Consider the following 20,023-nt stretch of genomic DNA (forward strand, 5'->3'; position numbering starts at 1 on the left):
GAAATCACAATGTTTAGACTCAGTTAATGAAAAACTCGCTTTCACCTCCTGCTATAAACTTCTCACACGCCAAAAATCACTTTTCCGCACTTGTTACGAAATATACTATTTTTCAGAGTATGTAAGAAAATTGTGATATTTAGGCTCAGTTAACGAAAAAGTTGACACTACTACGCACGATGCTTCATCAATTAATTAATTGATTAATGGATTAATTGATTGTAGCTTACGCATACGATAGCTTTTTCCTATATTGCTAAAACTCTGCATTGTTATGCGTCAAATCGGCATAAGATTGTGTCAAGTACTCTTAGTATTTTTCGTGTAAAATTTCATAGAAATTCTTTTGAATTCCCATTAGAATTCCACAAAACCAGATCCCCAATTTTCTTATTACTCGTGATAAGTAAATTCGTTTATCTTCCAGTGCCGTAAAGTTCACATCGAAATTATTCGGTCGTGCGCTATCTCGTCGCATAAAGGCGACAGTTTTGTTCGCAACTGAGACAGGCACTTCTCAGATGTACGCCGAAAAACTTGGGGAACTTCTCGGGCATGCCTTTCACTCCCAAGTGCTCAATATGGCAGAGTATGATATCAGTAATATCGAGCATGAAGCACTTCTGCTTGTCATTACTTCAACTTTTGGGAATGGAGATCCACCGGAGAATGGAGAGGCATTCGCTCAGAATCTCTATGCTATGAAGATGAATGAGACTTATGTCAATAGTGAAGCGAAAATCAGGTATAAAGTTCATAAAAATCATCTAGCCAATCAATTTTTCAATTAAAATAATCATTACGCTATTTATTTTATTGATTATTTTCTTGAAACAAAGTTTTCTGATTTCATTTTTAATGAATGGAAATGAAAAATTATTTGTTTTGTTGATATTTTGATTTCTGTTTGTCAATTTCGATTCTAGTCTGGCAACATCGAAGTCATTTATCAAAGCAAACAGTCAAACAGAAGTCGGGAGTGTGAAGAAATTGGATAGATTAGATTCCCTCCGGGGCTCCACGACGGAATCTCAGAATGAAGACACATTCGGACCCTTGAGTAACGTGAGATTCGCAGTATTTGCTCTGGGCTCGTCAGCCTATCCGAATTTCTGTGCCTTTGGCCGTTACGTGGATAATCTCCTTGGGGAATTGGGGGGTGAACGACTTTTGAAATTGTCCCAGGGAGATGAGATGTGTGGGCAGGAGCAGGCCTTCCGGAAGTGGGCTGCTGACACTTTTGCAGTTGCCTGCGAGACTTTCTGCCTCGATGATGACGAGACGCTTCTCGAGGTGGCGCTTTCTCTGGGGTCCGAGGCCCTTTCCAGGTCTACTGTAAGGTTCATCGATGCTGATCCTCAGCCGATCGCTAAATGTAAGTTCTTTCAGATAATTCATTTGTTGCTCCAATACAAATTATGATAACATTCAATAAAATGATTTCAGTTTGAATTAATTAACGAAATCCTTTTATTTAATCACTTCATTAAAAAGTTAATTCATTTTTTCATTAATAACTTGATTCTATTCCATTTTAGAATGTATTCATTTTCTCGGTCTTCGCGACTTTTTTTAGAAAATGCGATTTTTATGTTCAATATATTGTAGCTCTCAGCAGATGCAAATGCAAACGAATTAATTAATGAAATCCATTAAGTTAATGTTTCAGTCAAAGTATGAATTCATTTTCTCATTGATAATTTAATTCTGTTTCATCTTAGAATGTATTCATTTTCTTGGTTTACTTGAATTTCTTTAGGAAATGCACGGTTTTTATGGTTAATTGTTTCACACTTCAATTTTTACCATTTCTTGTTATAGCTCTAAGCAAATGCCATAATCGGAACGTCACGACGTGTAATATGTTGCGGAAAACTGATCTGAGTGGGGGAATAGCGGGGTACGTCGGTGGGAGCAAAAGATATTACTGACTCAAAAAAATTTCTGCGGAATTTTATGATAATTTTCTTTTAGGGGAACAACTCTGCTCTTGGAGCTCGATGATCTGGCCAGCATGGAAATCCCGTACAAGCCTGGGGATCACTTGGGTGTCTTTGCGTGCAATAAAACTGAATTAGTCGAAGGGATTCTCGCTCGAATCGAGCCCACGATGGACTTCGACACACCCATGGAGCTACAGACCCAAAAGCAGTCGCACACTCCAAACGGAATTATCAAGACGTGGGTTCCTCACGAGAGGTTCTCTCCAAATTCCCTCAGGATGCTGCTGACTCGCTTCCTGGACATCACGACTCCGCCGACGCCGAATTTGCTGAGATACTTCTCCTCGATAGCTACTAACCAGAAAGAAAAGGCGCAGTTGAATCTTCTCGCTAGTGTAAGCTTGATTTTCATAAAAAATGCAGACAGTATCTGAAATACAAGAACGAAACGGGTTTATGAATATTATAAAATGGCGAAACTAATCGTTGTTTTTCACTGATCCGGTGAATTTCCTTTAGGATTCGGCTGCCTATGAAGACTGGAAACACTGGAAATACCCAAATTTACTCGAGGTGCTTGTAGAATTCCCATCAGTGAAGCCATATGCTCCATTGTTCGTTCTCCACTTGACGCCTCTTCAGCCTCGATTCTACAGTATTTCATCGTCTCCGTTAGTACATCAGGGCCAAATTCATCTGACTGTAGCTGTCGTACAATATAAATCACAGGGTGAGTGCTCATTTTTCATTATCATGTATTAATCCACAAACGAGTGACTGCAACATTTTTAATTAAGGGGGAAGTGGACCAGTGCACTACGGCGTCTGCTCTAATTACTTGAACGAAATAACAGATGGTGAACCACTTTATGTATTTGTTCGCAGGTAAAAGTGCAATTATTTGATTATTGAAACTGTTCATTAATTAGCATGCGATTTTGTTAGGCAATATTGGTGCGTGAATTATTAATTAATTCAGTTGATGATTAATTACAGTGCACCTAATTTCTACATGCCACCGAATCCCGAGCCCCCGATGATTTTGGTGGGTCCTGGCACAGGAATCGCACCCTTCCGTGGATTCTGGCATCACCGGAACGCCCAGAAGCTACTGAACAAACGTAATCACTTGATTATTATGAATAATCACATATCATTGACAAAAATGTAATTTCAGGGCAGGAATTCGGGAAGGTCTGGCTGTTCTTCGGCTGTCGCCAGAGAACTCTCGATCTTTACAGACAGGAGAAAAGGGAGATGATGGAGACGGGAGTCTTAGACAGAGTGTTTTTGGCATTGTCTCGTGAGCCTGATGTCAAAAAGGTACACGACGATAAAATATTTCATTCATACTTATTACATTTTCCTTCATGTGTTCACATGTATTTATGTATTCACATGTTTTTCATATGTATTCGCATATTCACATGTTGTTCACATGCATTCATGTATTCACGTATTGTTTGTGTGTTCGCTTTTAGATTTACGTGCAAGATCTGATCCAAGCAGAGGCATCTCAGATCTTTAACATGCTTTTCTATGAACAAGGCCACTTCTATGTCTGCGGTGATTGTACAATGGCCGAAGACGTGTATCAGACACTTAAACTCATTATTCAAACGCATGGACATATGAATGATAAAGAGGTCGAAGCTTACATGTTGTCTCTGAGGGTAAGTTTTCATATTCATTATTTTTCGAACAATTCGGTGTAACGTTTTTTGAAGTTACTTCGTGCATGTATCGGCTTAAAAAAACATTCTCTATTGTTTTAAATTTTTTATTAAATGTATATTATGATATTTCATTCTTTTGGAAATGGTATTATTATATTATATGATATCTTAGCAAAATAAAACGGTGACACAAAACCTTACGTTAATTTTCTAATTGGGGAATCTTCATTTTATGAATTCATCTCTATTTGATTGTGATTGTCGACTTAATAATTAATATGGGTTAAACTTGTAGTTTGGAATCAATACAAATTGTTGTTCATTGGAATTTGATGTTATTCCTTCAGGATCAGAACAGATATCACGAGGACATATTCGGAATAACCTTTCGCACAGCCGAGGTTCACAACAGATCCCGGGAGACCGCGAGGATACGCTTGGCCACTGAACCGACGTCCAGCTGAATTCCCGAAGGAACATATCACGATTATTCTAATCGATTAACTAAATATAATAAATAACAGGATCCGCCATTCAAGGCTAATTTAATCAATCAAAAAATAAATCGATTCTTCTTTCTCTTATGATATTTGTGATCGGCGATCTTCTGGAACTGCATGCTCTATTTTTGATGACGACTCACTTCTTATCGGAGTCTGTAATATATTTAACAACCGATTCCGTATCAATCGCACAAATTTATTGTAGTCTGTAAGAACTAGGTGGGAGAGGCACAAAATGGGGAAATGCAATGGAGGAATTCCTGGAATGAATGTAATCATTATTTATTCCAGTCGTTGATTTCCCTTTTTTTATGAGATTTATGAACCGTCTGCGGGTATTAATTGGATTGTAATTTAAGGGCACCTTGGGAAATTGTAATTCATGAGAATAAAAACATCAGAAGCAGTGAATAATATGAACACCAATTTATTCATCTCCTTTCATGAAAGAAAATGAAAATGAAATGAAATGTAAATATAAAGTATATTTTTCAATGATTATGCTAGATCTGCGAGGTTCCACACCCGATGGCCCGTAAAATGGGCAACGAAATCGTATAACTCTTGAAATTTCCTGTGATCCTGTTATACAACTCCCATTTTATTGAAATTCGAACAAGATAAGCCCCAATTTTTCTCCAATTATTTCAATTCATCAATTCCATTTCATGATCCACATTATCTCCAATTTTTAACAGAATTACTGATGAAAAATTAGGTTATTCCCATCTTTCTGTGATCCTGTTCTACTACTCAGATTTGTTGGATGCTTTCCGATACATTCAAGAATGTAAGAATCAAAATGGCGGAAGAGATGGGTGAGAGAATGGAGAAAAACACAATATTGGGATGAGGATTGACCTGAATGATCAAATAACTCCGTAATAATATCAGCAGTAATATATGCGGCTCGCGTAGTCCAAAAAATCATTTTTTCTGTAAAAAACCATTGACACAAACTATAAAAGAGTAGTTTTTATTGATATAATATCGATATAGCCATGAAATATTATATTCACTATTCGTAATTGAACAAGAACTGATAGTACGAATGACCCAATCCACAAAATAATGTTTTTCGAGAAACCTCTTATAAAAAAGGAAGAGATGAGCCATTGAGATAAACCAGAAAATATCTAGTTTATTTTCAACTATTTTTCTTTGCACATCGACAACTGATAAACACCACAAAACTTAGGATACAGGTGGCGGTACCGCAGGCGAATATAGCCCAGCCTCCAATTTCAATGAACCGCATTTTGTCTAAGAAGTCGACCTTCAATATATCTACATATTTATCGCTGAGTACCACACCCTAAAACAATATAAATCATGTAATCATTGTTTCCTATGATAATTAGCAGTTGAAAATGCTGTCGTACCTCATCGAACCATAGAATGGGCATGAGTGTTGTCCGCAGACCGGAAGTCAGCGACACACCGTCGACTGAACGCAAGAAGATATTGAATTGTCCTCTCTTACTTCCCCTCAAAGGGGCTCCAGTGTTCTGTAGAAATTTAAATAGATCAATTAAATTATGCACGTCACGCGTGAAAAAAATTAATAGACAAACCTAATACTTTCTCTAGGAAAATGAATATAAGTTTTGTGAAAATATACGGATTCTCCATTAACTTTCTTCACATGAACGAATATATAAATATGTATTCTCAAAACTTACAGGCTGCAAGTCTACAAAATTCTGATGTTTGATAGAATTAGGCTTCAGGCCGATAACACCGTTTTGATATGTTTGGTGGGTCAAGTAGAAATGTGGGTGGGTGAAGACAATTGGCGCTCCTAGATTAAAAACAGAAGTTATCATCTCTTAACATAATTAAAAAAACGGTAGATGTATGGTTCAGGTCCACCAAAAACAATAATCATTGAAATGATCATTTCTTGGGTCAATAAGCCATTCGTATCCTCTCAGTGAACAGAAAATAAAGTGAGAAGACAGGTAGAAACAACAAAGAGATAAATACATCGAATAACAGTCTTGAGGTAAACTCTTGTGTCTCTGAAGTTCATTGACCCGTCCTCCCCTGCTGTCGCTGTGGGCACGATGAGTGAGTGATTTAATTCAAGTATTAAACATATTTTGAATTGCTCCAGAAGGGTAGCGGCAGAAAAATCACTCCCGTGTCCAGGCGGTGGCCGTAGGTGGTGGGGCGAAGTCAAATTCAGAGTTTAGTGATTGGGCTCAAAACCGTTTGGAAAATCTATCGTTCTGTATTGTCCATTGGCTTTAAGTGTATCATGTACATGTGTTGTCTTTGGGGCTGACGCACCGCCACGTCCTTGTCGTGGCCCTGGATAACTCAGAGCGTGGTGTAATCAGTGATATCTTCTACACTAATTGTTTCCGGGTGAAAAGATGGCCAGATCCTTAATCAGGACATAGAAACTCATACAATACGATATATAATCACCAGAATGGCGTGGTGGACCTGAACTAGACATTTAGCAGAAAAAACTTGTAATTATTGAAAAGGGTTTCGCACAATGTTGGATCAATATTGGCGTAATGTTGTGACAAGATTGTGGTAATGTTGTGACAATATTGGTATAATGTTGTGACAAAATTGGAGTAATGTTGAGACAATATTGACACAATATTAGGATAATATTGGAGGAATGTTGGGACAATATTGGAGCGATCTTAAGCCAACATTGACACAATATTAGGGTAATATTGGAGCAATGTTGGGAGAATATTGGCGCAATATCGGCGCTATCTTGGCGGAATTCGGAATAACGGGTATCTCTTGATTGAATTGAAAAAATAAAAAAAAATTACCGTGACACGAAAATAGTTCCAGGGCTCCATCCAACAAACATCCATCTTGTCCCAATATTCCCTTAGTTTTGTGGAGACAGTAACACTGATTCAAAGGCTCCTGTCCCGGGGACAAAAAGGTCGATTTCTTCGCTACAAATCGTAATCCATCAATCCCAGAATATACAATGGGTTCTGAATACTCCAAGGACACTGTTCTGCGATAAGATAAAATACTTATGCATTTTAAAATGTTGTTATTACATTGTCGGGGTGTGGTAACTGTTGAAAATATGTGAAATTACCACTTCAGATACGAAATCATTGAGATAATAACGCAATCAATAATGAACTTTGAGCGTCACTGTATTTTTACCAACATTATTCATATTTACCGGCACAAATCGATGGAAAATGTGTCCAAAATGGAGTCCGTGCTATCGAAAGGGGGATAGATGGTGGCGTCAGTTCCAAATATTCTATTGCAGGAGCTGTTGGTCAGCCAGATGTTAGTTAAATTGTACCCATTCCATGATGACAATTGACCCACCCTTTCGGGCTCTATTCTTCCGCTATTCACGACGAATCTCCCCTCATCCGTATTATTTTTCTAAAAAAAACAGACAACCATGTGAATTCGGTGTTAATGAATAACATCTTGCGCTTTCTCTAAACACTTCTAATTAATTCCTACGATAATTTTATTTAAGTCACATGTATCTGTCACGGAAATGACAGAAAAAAATGCAATAAAAAATTTAATAAAATTGTTATATCAATAATTGGACTTACGTAACTCAGAAATGAAAACTTGATGTTGCCGTCTTCCTGTCGGACCATGGTCCGGGGTGCTAGTTTCTCGATTGATTTGCAGAAGATTCGCAGGAGAACATTGTTGCTTTGGCAATTTAAGAATATTCCGTCGAACAGGAAATCTTTGGGAGTCGTCGTCAGGAATAAATTCTTGGGATTATCGAAGAGTTGGGGAATGATTAGATCGAGGAATCGCACGAGGGCTGGGGTCTCTCTTTCTGTTGTATCGATCAGTCCCTGCAAGATCAAAAGATGAACAAATAAAATCAATTTGAGTGGGCAGAAGGGTATCTCATTATTTACCATCAGCGGCAAATTGACAATTCTAATCGGATCCGAATCGGTGAGAGGATACGAGGCCTTTGCATCGAATTCGAAGAGTTGGTGCTCATTATATCCTAGGGTTTCCAGTCTGTCGGTGATATTCAATTTCGCCCTATGCTGTCTAGAATTATCAACGCAATCGATTAATGATAAATTATTTATCGACAACGACGACATTTCGGTGAATTCTTTTCTGACATTCTTTTCTAATTCCACAAATTTCGATTTATCTCTGTCAATATTTTCTGGGTTTTTTATACGAGCTAAATGTTTTTTGTAATTTATCATTTGTTTATAGTGATTTATATTAGATTTCGTCTTTTTTCAGTTTATAAAACCTTTGAAGGCGTGAGTAATTAAATAATTGCTCCTGCCTATTTTAATTTATGTACTTTTTTTTTACTTAACACGGTTTTTTATTTAATAACATCGATAAATACATCGATATTTACAGTTTATTTAATAAAAAACTAGTCATAAAAAAATCACATCCATATAGCTATTTTTATTTTTTTTATTTTTTATTTTTTTTTAATAATGGCCTTTAGACACTCGCATTAATACATTATTTTATAGTAATCTATATGAAGAAATATTTTTCAACAGTATTTCATAATTCGAAAAAGACGCGTTTTAGCCGATCAATTATAAATATAACTGGGTCCAAAAAAAACGAAGGGTTATAATTTTAGGATTTCGGTGAAAAAAAAGGGCGCAATATTTAATTTATGTACTCACTGGTAAATATACGGCCCAACCTCTTGCAGAATTGGTTTTTCTCCCTGAGACACAGCCTCAGGATTTGTCACGTTGAAAAAATACGCTTTATAGATAATTGGAAAAGGTATTTTCACCCATCTATCGTACGCTTCTGAGCCATTTATCAGTTGAATCTCCTGAATATAAATTTGAAATTAAGGGTGTTTTACCCCCATATATAGCCAAGATTCACGTTTTTTGATTTTTTTTTTTTGCCAATTATCGATGGAATTGATGCGAAAAAATATAACGTTTTGTCATTATTTAAATGAAGTTTTCTGGTGATGCGATAATTTTCATCCATTTTTTCTCTAGTTTTGTGATTATTTTGTAATTATTTTTGAAAGCTTAGAGAAAACGCTGAAGAAAGGGCGCACACGGAATATTTAGTAAAAATTAATTATTATTTAATTAATTAATTATAGATAATTCCGATAAGAATTACGGAATGCCGTGGTGAAATTCCGTGACACGTAATTTTTATTGAATATTTGCACCAGCTCGAAACTTGATCAGTCATTAAATAATAATAAAACACAAAATCGTTAAATTTTTTACGTCAATCCCATAATTAATTCAAGTAATATTCATAAAAATTAGCGAGAGATTATTAATATATATCGTATATAAATAATATATATTATATAAATTAATATATATTAATAATCTCTCGCTGATTAAATAATTAATTTATATAATATATTATATATATATTATATATATTATTATAGATTATACATTAGATTATATAGATTATTAATATATTCACTCACCTCAGCTATTTCGTTGTTAATAATCTTCGGAAACACAATGAATTTAGAGACTAGTGCGAGAATAGCCACAACTATTCCCAGCCCGAGAAAAAACCCGAAACAAATATTTAATTTTATGCTGGACATGACGTACTACTGTATTTGGGAGAAATGAACGATCGACTGAGGTATTATTTTGTAAGTTCATTATCCACGAGAGGAATTCTGATAAGATTAATAATCTGAGACTACCTGAATCATTCTAATCGATCTTTAAGCTAGATTAGAAAAATTCTAGTCAATTCTCACCTCAGCACAAAGAAAATTTAATAATAAACAAATCTCACGGGATTATCTACAGGAATTAAACAAATTTTAGGCAATTGAAGAATCATTAGCTAGTAAAATATATTGCGTGGAATAAAATTCAATTTTCCTGTTTGGAAAATTTATTTCGAGGAATTTCTATAGATTTTAATAGTCCAGTATTGATTAACAATATTGGAATAAATTATAATTTATTGTCACATGTGGGAATATGAGTCTAAACGCGTGGAAAATGAAAGGAAAACCTTTCGCTTGCTGTGAGAAATTCTATGAAATTTCTGTTTCAACAGAGATATTTGATTTCATTTTTCATTTTTCATTTTCAAATTTTCATATTTTTTTTAAACGAAGCGAAAATTTTTTTTCTTTGTTTTTTCCCACGTATATCACAACAATTTTATCTAAAAACTCTGAATACTTTCAATCGTAGATTTACAGATGAACCAATCATTATTATAAATAAATAATATCATAGAAATATGTACATTTTTAATTTCCTAGATGACAAACATCAATAAAACTGTCAATTCAATATTTCCTAGTTGTAAGTAGCAAGAATATAAATGAAACCTGCAAGTCTTTCTAGTTTAATTTTTCCTGATGGTTAAGGTGCGGCTGGTACTTTCGTTTTTGAGGTACTCGGGATTTTTACAGTCGATGATTCGATCTTAGCAGTTGCTGGGAGAGTCGGCTGATCGGGTTGATATTCGTGGAGTGATTTGGTGTTTAATCTCTCGGCGTCGAGGGCTTTCATGTAGGCGAGGAAGGATGTCCACATGAGGCTGCACACACTCACGTAAACAACACGATTCCTTTCCGGGATTAGCACGAAATTTATCGTCTGAAGTACTGGCCACACGCAAATGCCCATCTGCAATTAAATTGTTCAATAAAAAATAATAATAAAATAGAAAAATGGAATGTTAAATATCATTTTTCAACATTTGAGCCGTTAGATTTATTATTCCTCTTGTTTCATTGATTTATTGTACTTAAGAATTTAGTTAATCTGGACGTAGAAACAACTTAGTGGTTACGATAATGGTTTTTTAATTTTGGTTTAGATTCTTCTATTTTTTTAATGACTTCAAGATAAATTTGAGGTTCTTCCTTATCAAATTTCTAAAATTTTATGATTTTATCTTGATTAGAAGTGTTATTTTCGTTTATTCCTATCATAAAAAAGAAAAAGGAAATTAATCTCGAAATATCTCGAATTACCGCGAGGTCAAGGCTTTCTACCCTTGGAAGAAGCTTTCCACGCTAGGACGGAAATCATTCACTTTCCACACTAGGACGGAAATCATTCATTTTCCACCCTAGGATGGAAATCATTCATTTTCCACCCTAGGATGGAAATCATTCATTTTCCACCCTAGGATGGAAATCATTCACTTTCCACCCTAGAACGGAAATCATTCACTTTCCATCCTAGGACGGAAATCGTTCACATTCCTCCCGTTTTTCAAACAGCAAAATACGAATTTTTCTTTGCAGGCATGTTGAAATATAATAATTTACATTTCCAAACTCATATTTTAAGTATCGTCTTTTCTCTGTGCATGGAAGGAAAACGTTTTACAATTTTTTTCAAATGAATATAAAGAGAAGTGATTAATTACCCTCCACGTAGGGATAAATTTCCGCTTGACTTCTTCCACACATTCAGAGACTGGCTTGAACTCCAGTAAATTCATTCCGAAGAAAAAAGAGCACATGGCCGCCGGCCCGTACGTCACCTGTTCTACAAGTGCCTAAAAACAGTAATAAATATTAATTAACAAATATAAATTACTAAAGGCAGTACAATGGGATAATTGGAATTTTGTTTGGAATTTTCTGTTATTAAATACCGATTATTTGGAAAACTATTGGTTGCAGGCGGAAGTATAAGAGACCTTTTTTGTGGGAAATTAAATTTTCCACAAAAACATTCTCCTGTGTTTCCACCTTGGAGTCAATGGTTTTTGTTAAATTCGTGATGGAGGAATTTTCTTTTATGATTTCGATTGGTTTCGGTTTGTAATTTTTTGAAGTACTTTGGTAATTGCAGATTTGAATGTATTCTTCGGCCAAATTCGAGTAGCTATAGTCAGCCATCCGTAGAGAGTCGGTGCAACAAAAAATCCACCGTAGAGGCTGAACCTCAGCGCCTGGAGATAATTAAGTTCCTGTTTGGAGATGAATTTCTGTTGGATGAGGCATCCTGCGGGCCAGATAGCCGAATAAGCAGCCATCCCCCTGATCACTGGATACTTCCTGGTTATTTCCCGGAACTTATAGAATATCACTCGTATCCCCATCTCTTCTGCCTCCTCTACTCCTCCACTTCCTCAGATGATTATTCTGAAAACAATCGAATAAGCTTTCTCCATGTGACCACAATTACGGATATATCTCGAGAACGAGTAGGTTTAGAGAAAAATGTCATAAGACTTATTATCTAGGGAATTTCAATCTCTACAGAAAATCTCTTGTCATATTTTGTTGTAAGTCCACTCGTTCCCGGGGAAATGCACATTTTATAAGAAATAACTTTTGTTGTAGGAGGAAAACTCGGGAATCCCCACAGAATTCTCAAAACTAATCAGACAATCCACTACCTCGGGGCGACGTAAAATTCGACGTGTTGTTTCGACAACCGGTCACTGCTGACTGAACCAAACACGACAGCCCACGGAGTTGTAACCACGTAATGACGTAACCAAATGTCTTTGAACGCATGACGTTTATTGCACTCAACAATGAATTTACCTTTACCTTGATTAGATCAATCAGCTGATCCAAAGTGCGGGTGACAGAGTAAGTCCGGAGGTTTTACCGAGCGTTGACACATCCGTGGAGTTGTTGGTTTGTCATAAAAATCAATCGAGTGAATTTTGTCGTGAGAATTCATGAGAGAAAATTAATGAGTCACTGACATTTTCACGAGGTCTTGGCTTTTTTAGCCGAGTATATTTTACTCTTGAGACCACGGGGCACACACGCGCACTGGTGACTGTCTCGTGATGATGAAATTGTTTAATTCTGGGTCATTCTTATCGCAACCTTGAATTCCCGCGGGCAGCCGACGCATGCGCCTGGTACTCTGGCGCAGACTATGAATTATGAATTTTTGGATTTGAGGAATGCGAATCTTGTATCGCAAATATCTTCGGAGTGAACAATCAGATTCAGATGAGCTATGTCTTGTTTGCAAGGGTAATTCAAGAGCTTCAAAACAACCTGTCATTTTCAAAATTTGACTTGGTCATTCCCGAGATTTTTCAGGTTAAAAACATAGTAATTTTCAGCTTTCTTCTAAAATAAAGCAGCATACGTTTTATACTCCCGAAAAATACCCATTCACCTCCATAATTATTAAATTTAGAAGAAAATGTGAAAAAACCGATTTTCTAGGTAATGAAATCCTCCACAAAAAGCGTCTAACACTTTTTCTTCTGAAAAAATGCCATATTGAGATCATTAAATGCGAAAGAAAAAAAATGGAATAGCTCTCGTGAATGAAGTGAGATAAATTCTGGAAAATCGTCAATTGTTTAATTCTTATATTGAATAACAGATAAAATACAATATAGGTACAATAACTCTCAGCCGCACATGAGATTGATCCTTACAATTGTTGATTGTTTCTTCCTTCTCAAAACAAACAAAAAATATCAACTGTCCATTGACCTCGACAAGACCCTCAGGTAAATGATAAAAAATTACCAACATCATTATTAGTTGGTTTGATAAACCATTGGAGATACTCAGTTGACATAATTGTTCTAAAAAATCGAAAGAAAAAACTCAAAAATTCCTAGTTGAAAAAAAAATACACATCCACACGTGATCCACTCTTCGTCATGCTCACAATTTAGTAGTGGTTATCTGTTGGAGATGTTGGAGTAATTACTATGCCGCAATATCGAAGAGGTCGAAGATTCCCTCGTTCTCCGAGAGGTTGAAGTGGTAGTCCTTGTCCGTTGGAGGAGGACTTAAACTTACTAATGGTCCACAAACTGAAATTAAAATGAAAAAAAATAATTAATCACCTAAAGCCTTGAATCATTTTAGAATTCAAATTAATTAATTTATCATTCTCACAGTCTGCATAGAATTCCTCCAGCAAATGGTCCTCAGTTCCGATAAGATCTGAAATAATTACAATAAATAAATAATCACATCTTCACGTTTTTGTTTGAATAAATTCTGGTGGATTGACTCACTTGAGGTGTTGACATCACTGAGAATTATTTTTGCTTCCAATAAATCCCCGTCCTCCTGATCCTCGTCGTCAGAGATCTCAACTTTTGTGCTACCCCTAGACGATCTAAAAACATCACTGGATTATCAATAAATTGAAAATTTATTCTCTGTCGGGTGATAAAACCATCAAAATCTGTTCAATCAATATCCAAATGAACGAGTCTCCTCTCAAAACTCTTCATCCCCGGATCGATTAATTACTATCAGCTCTTTGCAGATCGTGAATATATTCTTCACATCCACGAGGCGAAATAGAGCTCAAGAATCAAAATAAAACCTCTACCCAATTAAAAAAAATAACAAAAAGACGAACTTCAATCTTTTTTCTAAACATTTCCTTAAAAAGAATTTCCTTAAAACATTTTTTTAGCATAAAATTCCAATAAAATTTCAATTTTTCTGGTGAAGAAAGAATTCTTCTCATTTGAACTAATTGATTCTCCCAATTCTTCTATGAATGAAAAATATTTAAAAACAGCTAATTCACTTTAAAAAAATATTAAAGTAGTTTATCTGTTTTCAAAATAGTATTTTCAAATTTTTCGGAGAAAAAATCAAGAGATAATTGATTGTACCTGGAGATTCTCCTCTTTGGCTTGCTCTCCTCCCTCTTTTCTCCGTCAATCTTTTCCCTCTTGATTCCCCTGGACTCCTGCTGCATGACTTCCATCATCCTGTTCTCATAAGTCTCAGCAAGACTCGGTTGGACCATATAGACCTTGATCTCACCCCCCGTGCTCTTGAGAAACATCTCGAAGTTCTGTTTATCACTCTGAATGCACTTTGGGAGATTAGGCACCTTGAGGATGGTGTCAGGTGGTGCTTGGATGGCCAGGACGAACTCATCAGGGAACTGCTCCTTAACATCCTCATACGTAATGTACGCGAATTTTCTATTCTTGAAATCATTCTCGATATTTTTTATACTCTGCTGGATCCACTGCATGTGAATATCTAGAGTTGCCTCGTGCTCCTCCAGCTCTCGCAGCTCGTCCTTGAGATCCCCAAGTTTTTCCCCAGTCTCGTCTGAGTTGCAGCCAGGGCCTGCACCTCTGAAAAATTTACACTCGAAAAATCAATAAAAAGAATTTATAAACATTGTCTGTCAAAACAAAAATTCTCACTTACCCAAAAGAATTAATTCTTAAAATTAAATAAATAAATAATTTATCATTTTTATTCGAAACACAATAAACCGTCAATTCTTCAATTCTGATTTTATCATTTATCTCTTGGTATTCTGTATTATTCCGTCGATCATTAAAGCCATATGAATATTTTTAATTTGAATAAAAACATTATGAGATTCAAATGAAATGCTTTTGAATTCAATTGAGACAAAAATTCCGACGTAATGATTAAAAAATTAAAACGCAATACTCACTTCCACTGTATTGAATTCTTGCTCTTCTTTTCAATGAGTCCAATACCCTCAAGAACATTGGTGATATCATAAATTCGTCGTTTCTGTCGTACCTCAAGGATATCAGCAGCCTGAAATTCCCAAAAATCGAGATCGTCATCAATTGGGAAAAATCCCTCGAGGTTATGTAAAAAGGCATCCCTCAGCCCCAAGAGGCGCCAATCCCTTAAATTCCATCCCCATCCCTACCCCCACCACCAATCGAGCCAAAAAAAGTGACAAATTTGCCTGATTGACTTCAAATCCCAATTTTTTCCATGACAAACGAATTTATTTTGAACTTCCCGCAAGGATAAGCCGTAATGGCGTGACTTAACCTAAAAACTCAGCACTTGTTATGGGTGGAAAAAAAATTGGGGTCCCCTTTGTTGATGGTTTACTCACGACTTTCAAGTCCAATACTCCGTCCTTGGCCTTTTGCAATAAATTAACGAAACGTGTGGTGAGCAAGCCCAGGGATTTCTCGAATCTACTCTGCAGATTGTCTGCCATTATTAACGGTTTGACGTTGCGGTTTTTAATGTCAAAAATTTTCGAAAACCATAGCCCGAGTCACTCTTGGCCTCTGTCGCCTTCGAAATTGGCGCAACCACAGCTGTAACAGCGCCACCACCGGCTCAAGGTGAAAATTCAATTTTTGGCGGTAGAAGGGAGACAGCGCGGGATTTCGGCGTTTGAATTTCAACGGTTGTCATTGAGAAATTAATTCTCAGAGCGATTTTCAGTTTTGTAATTTTATTTTACGATCTATCTGACTATTTTATCCCCATTAAATCAATTCAAGACATTTTATTTTAGTAATTTAGCAATGGTTTAATTGAAATATTGAATCGTTCGCGGCAGGAAGGGGACATCCCGGGATTTTATTGTTTGAATTCCCGGTGTTGTGATTGGAGGGTTTTAAATTCTTTTTAATGTCTCCTCGATTCACCCCATTTAATTAACGATTTATTGATATAATTATTTTGATATAACGCAAGAATTCGAAAAAGGGGAATTGACACAAGAAATAGAAATAGAATGAATTTTTTATTTTCATAAAAATTTGAAATTTCATATATTTCTCGAAATAATTTATTCTAATTAATTTACTTCTTCCTCATCTGAAGATTTATCTCGACAATTCGATAAGATCCATCGAAAATCAATCGAACATTGAAGATGAAAAATTTATCCTGATTGAAACCTAATTATCATAAAATCTTATTCATCACTATGTACAAATATCAGACCACGGGCATTATTCCTCTTTACATAGTCCCATAATCTTTGTTGCCCCCAGGCTCAGGGCTTGGACTAGAGCTGACAGAGCTAAGCGTCTCCTCCTTGACCTTGAACGCATCCTTCTCTTTGTCCTTGTCCTTGCCTTTCTCCTTCCCCTTCTCCTTCTTCTCTTTCTCCTTCTCCTTCCCATGCTTATGATCATGTTTATGTTTATGCTTATGCTTATGTTTTTTCTTATCCTTCTTCTTCTTCTTGCCCTTGGCCCCCGCCTCGCCCTTGCCCTTCGCCTCCTCCTCCTTCTTAAACATCCCAGGCTCGAAACCAACGGGGCCCTGACTGCCCATACCCATGAGGCCCGGAAGTGATGCCGAATTATCAGAATAATACTCTGTCTTGACCTTGCCCTCTCCAGGTGGCGCTTGAGGCCCCGCTCTGACCTCAGGCGCCCCCTGGGCCTTGGCTTTCTTCACAACTGGCCCATTCTCAAGCCCATCGGGCCCATTATCTCCATCCCTTGTGGGTGAGGCCTTGCGTTTGACAACAGGAGTTACATCCACGTTCACGATATCATTCTTCTGATACATCGCGTTCTTCATCAATTTCTCCTCTCTCTCGGCACTTGGCGCCCTTTTCGGCTTTAAAATCCCCGCCAATTCAGGTATGGGCAGGCAATTGGGCCTCTTAGTACCATAAAGGGTATAATAAAGATCGACAAAGTCACACCTGAGTTTGGAGTCATGGGACAGCATTCCATTCATTAAATTCCAAATTCTGTCCACCAGATCAGGTGTGTCGAGCCTGTGCCTGTGGGCCCTCTCGAACGGCGGATTCTCCACCATTAGCCTGACGAGTTTGTGCCTGATCCCAGGATGTGGATCCATCTCTGCCATGTCTAGAAGAAACTCTAGGTCCTCCCACTTGCCGTCGACCTTTGTGAAATCGATTAAGGCCTCCAGGGCGGCGATTCTAACGTCGATGAATTGCCCATAGGCCGCGTAGGCCTTGAAGAGGTTCGGATTGCTCGGAAGGTGACCGAATTTCTGGAGAATCCTGATCACCCTGAGACAAGTAACACTCACCGTGTACTTGTAGCAGGGGAGAAGCTTCTCGAGATTTAAATTCCTCGTCACCTCTTCTAGAATTGCTTTAGTGTCTATTGATAGCGAATCGGCTGTTATCGAGGCACCATGTTGGACACTGATTACGGGGGTGACGGTAGCGCCAAGGGCCTCGATCAGGGCGGCTCTGTAGTAGTTGTCTGAGTATCTGCGGGTGCAGAGAAAATTATTTCAGTGGTGATTCCCGCAATTTATGGGGATGGCAAAATTTTCGTTTGGATTTCTTTTAGATTCAGAGATATTCCTCGAGAATTAACGTCTCCAAATCTCACATTAACATACAATATGAAACATAATGCCTAGCTTTAGAGAATTACATAAAATATATGTGTATTATAGTGTACCTGTTCTTGCTGTTGTCGTTGTATTTGAACAGATCCATAAGAAAAGCAAGAACCTCAGGTTGACAGATTCCATGGGCGTTCCTGAGGCCTGCCATGGCGACAGGGATAGTCTTCTGCAGAAAATAATGCTGAAAATTCGTGAAATTGTTCTGCTTGATTATTCTTCTGCAGGAGGCCGAGCCGTAGAGTTTTCTGAAGATGGCTAGCATGGCTGGAGGTCCTGCCCAGGTGCCCACCATGGCGTTGGCGACCTTGAAATTGAAAAAGAAATGGTCTAAAATACTACCAATACTTCGCTTCAGGATTTCTCAACCACCAATTGACAGAAATAACTGCAAATTGGGTTGAAAAAATTCTTGATCTCCCCGGAACAAGAGCGAGGGCCATTTGAATAGCATGAATAATTTTAATGATTAATCAAAATGCGTGATGGGATGATTTTGTGAAGGGAGGTTTACAAAATGGCGGCGCCCACAGTAAAAGATATTTGGGTGATTCCACAGAAATAGTGATATCTATGTCAGTACAGGTATTATCTTGTAATGATGATGAAAAGAATGATTTCGTGATAATCACTATTTCCGTGGAATCACCCATTGACACTTCGACTTTAGTACCTTGGTGAGACAGTGGGCGGCTCTGAGCCGGACTTTATAATAGCAGTGCTCGTTCTCGATTGTGTCAGTGAGTGCTAGTCTTGTAGCTGGTGTGGAGTGATGCTGAAGAGCCTCGATGGCTTCCAACTGCGCAGTCACGTCTCTTTCGTGGCGCAATTGATACTGCCACTGGTAATCCGGCTGCTCTATCACTACAGAACGCATCAAAATGATATCAGGGTCTAGGCGGATCCACAAGACTGGTGAGTCGTCCATGGCTGAGAGGTCCATGTCCACCTCCTCCCCAGTGCACAGTGGAATTTTCTTCTTCTTGTTTCTCCGGGATTTGCTGTGGCACGTGATATCAGCCTTGGCGACGGTTCCCTCGATCTGGAGGGTATGCTTGAAGGTGCCGTCCAGCTCCTGGATGTTCACCAGTAAAGGCCCCACGTATTTCCTGATGCCTTTTGAGCTTGATGTGTCTTGGCGAATCTCAAGCTCAACTGTGTTTCTCTTTCTGTTAAAAACGAAGCTCAGGGAAAACTTGGCGTGCCCTCCAGTACGCACCCACTGATCGATGAAAACCGCCATGTCCTTACCTGTCACCGTGAAGATCGCCTTCGTGAAGACATTTGTGCTGATCAACATGTGAGTCCACAGACCTGAGTCGATCTTCTGTTGGGCTGCATTCGCTGCCAGAGACAGCTGTTTATTGAATACCTGGAGTCAGAAATAATCATTGGTACGCCCTTTCGGATTTTTACGAACACCCATCGCTCATGTATCAAGAAGAAACTTCACCTTATGTTTTGTGGAAATCGCTATTTTATGCTATTGATTTTTCATTTCTAATTGTTACAATTTTCTTGTTTTATTTGTGGGCAACAGATGATGAGGGTACATCATTTACGGGCATTATTTGAAATTGATAAAGAAGACAACAAATGCTTCTTATTCGGCGCAATGAATGAAGAATTAACCCATGAAAATGCAAAATTAACCATTGACCACGTGCAAAATGATGAATTCGATAGCAGACAAATTATGTAACTGCCATTTTATTACTGAAAATTTAGAAAAAAAGAAAAAAGGAAGGGCCAACGGCACGTGGTGTTCCCAAGCGGTCACCCATCCAAGTACTAACCACGCTCAACGTTGCTTAGCTTAAGTGATCGGACGAGAACTTGCGT

At 37.5% G+C, this 20,023-nt stretch overlaps 5 protein-coding genes across 9 annotated transcripts in view; 1 reads left to right on the forward strand and 4 right to left on the reverse strand.

The window, feature by feature from the left end:
- The window catches only part of Nos (Nitric oxide synthase), a 10,050-nt gene extending 5,525 nt beyond the window's left edge, over positions 1-4,525 (forward strand). Inside the window, exons 9-18 of the mRNA XM_011299000.1 lie at positions 428-745; positions 927-1,375; positions 1,822-1,900; positions 1,975-2,338; positions 2,463-2,673; positions 2,741-2,828; positions 2,940-3,064; positions 3,121-3,266; positions 3,425-3,616; positions 3,967-4,525. Of these exons, the coding sequence (XP_011297302.1) occupies positions 428-745; positions 927-1,375; positions 1,822-1,900; positions 1,975-2,338; positions 2,463-2,673; positions 2,741-2,828; positions 2,940-3,064; positions 3,121-3,266; positions 3,425-3,616; positions 3,967-4,083 (2,089 nt within the window). The 3' untranslated portion in view covers positions 4,084-4,525. The remainder of the gene's footprint in view (positions 1-427; positions 746-926; positions 1,376-1,821; positions 1,901-1,974; positions 2,339-2,462; positions 2,674-2,740; positions 2,829-2,939; positions 3,065-3,120; positions 3,267-3,424; positions 3,617-3,966) is intronic.
- Positions 4,526-5,101: 576 nt separating this feature from the next.
- On the reverse strand, positions 5,102-9,902 carry Snmp2 (Sensory neuron membrane protein 2). Its single transcript, XM_011299005.1, has 9 exons — positions 9,572-9,902; positions 8,778-8,935; positions 8,019-8,160; positions 7,695-7,952; positions 7,298-7,512; positions 6,924-7,120; positions 5,805-5,923; positions 5,505-5,630; positions 5,102-5,437 (listed from the first exon to the last, which is right to left on the reverse strand). Exons 1-9 carry the CDS (start codon positions 9,695-9,697, stop codon positions 5,270-5,272), a joined length of 1,509 nt encoding a protein of 502 aa, XP_011297307.1. The 5' UTR covers positions 9,698-9,902; the 3' UTR covers positions 5,102-5,269.
- A 69-nt stretch (positions 9,903-9,971) lies between these two features.
- On the reverse strand, positions 9,972-12,868 carry LOC105263043 (mpv17-like protein). Of its 4 annotated transcripts, none has more exons than XM_011299001.1 (4): positions 12,638-12,868; positions 11,917-12,223; positions 11,500-11,631; positions 9,972-10,748 (listed from the first exon to the last, which is right to left on the reverse strand). In XM_011299001.1, the coding sequence occupies exons 2-4, from the start codon at positions 12,178-12,180 to the stop codon at positions 10,482-10,484; spliced, it is 663 nt and encodes a 220-aa protein (XP_011297303.1). In that variant the 5' UTR covers positions 12,181-12,223; positions 12,638-12,868; the 3' UTR covers positions 9,972-10,481. The 4 variants fall into 4 exon arrangements, with proteins under 4 accessions (XP_011297303.1, XP_011297304.1, XP_011297305.1 ...); XM_011299002.1 differs by having other exon boundaries at positions 12,632-12,868; XM_011299003.1 differs by lacking the exon at positions 12,638-12,868 and adding an exon at positions 12,481-12,583.
- Positions 12,869-13,402: 534 nt separating this feature from the next.
- LOC105263046 (E2F transcription factor 2) lies at positions 13,403-16,130 on the reverse strand. Of its 2 annotated transcripts, XM_011299007.1 has the most exons (7): positions 15,936-16,130; positions 15,513-15,622; positions 14,704-15,180; positions 14,089-14,192; positions 13,967-14,014; positions 13,734-13,881; positions 13,403-13,647 (listed from the first exon to the last, which is right to left on the reverse strand). In XM_011299007.1, exons 1-6 carry the CDS (start codon positions 16,041-16,043, stop codon positions 13,775-13,777), a joined length of 954 nt encoding a protein of 317 aa, XP_011297309.1. In that variant the 5' UTR covers positions 16,044-16,130; the 3' UTR covers positions 13,403-13,647; positions 13,734-13,774. The 2 variants fall into 2 exon arrangements, with proteins under 2 accessions (XP_011297309.1, XP_011297308.1); XM_011299006.1 differs by having other exon boundaries at positions 13,403-13,881.
- A 488-nt stretch (positions 16,131-16,618) lies between these two features.
- Taf2 (TATA-box binding protein associated factor 2) overlaps positions 16,619-20,023 on the reverse strand; it is a 6,588-nt gene continuing 3,183 nt past the window's right edge. Inside the window, exons 3-5 of the mRNA XM_011299012.1 lie at positions 18,855-19,553; positions 18,238-18,488; positions 16,619-18,041 (exon numbers count right to left, since the gene is read on the reverse strand). Of these exons, the coding sequence (XP_011297314.1) occupies positions 16,802-18,041; positions 18,238-18,488; positions 18,855-19,553 (2,190 nt within the window). The 3' untranslated portion in view covers positions 16,619-16,801. The remainder of the gene's footprint in view (positions 18,042-18,237; positions 18,489-18,854; positions 19,554-20,023) is intronic.

This window comes from Fopius arisanus, unplaced genomic scaffold (assembly GCF_000806365.1).
Source record: "Fopius arisanus strain USDA-PBARC FA_bdor unplaced genomic scaffold, ASM80636v1 scaffold00012, whole genome shotgun sequence".
NCBI classification, from domain to species: Eukaryota; Metazoa; Arthropoda; class Insecta; order Hymenoptera; family Braconidae; genus Fopius; species Fopius arisanus.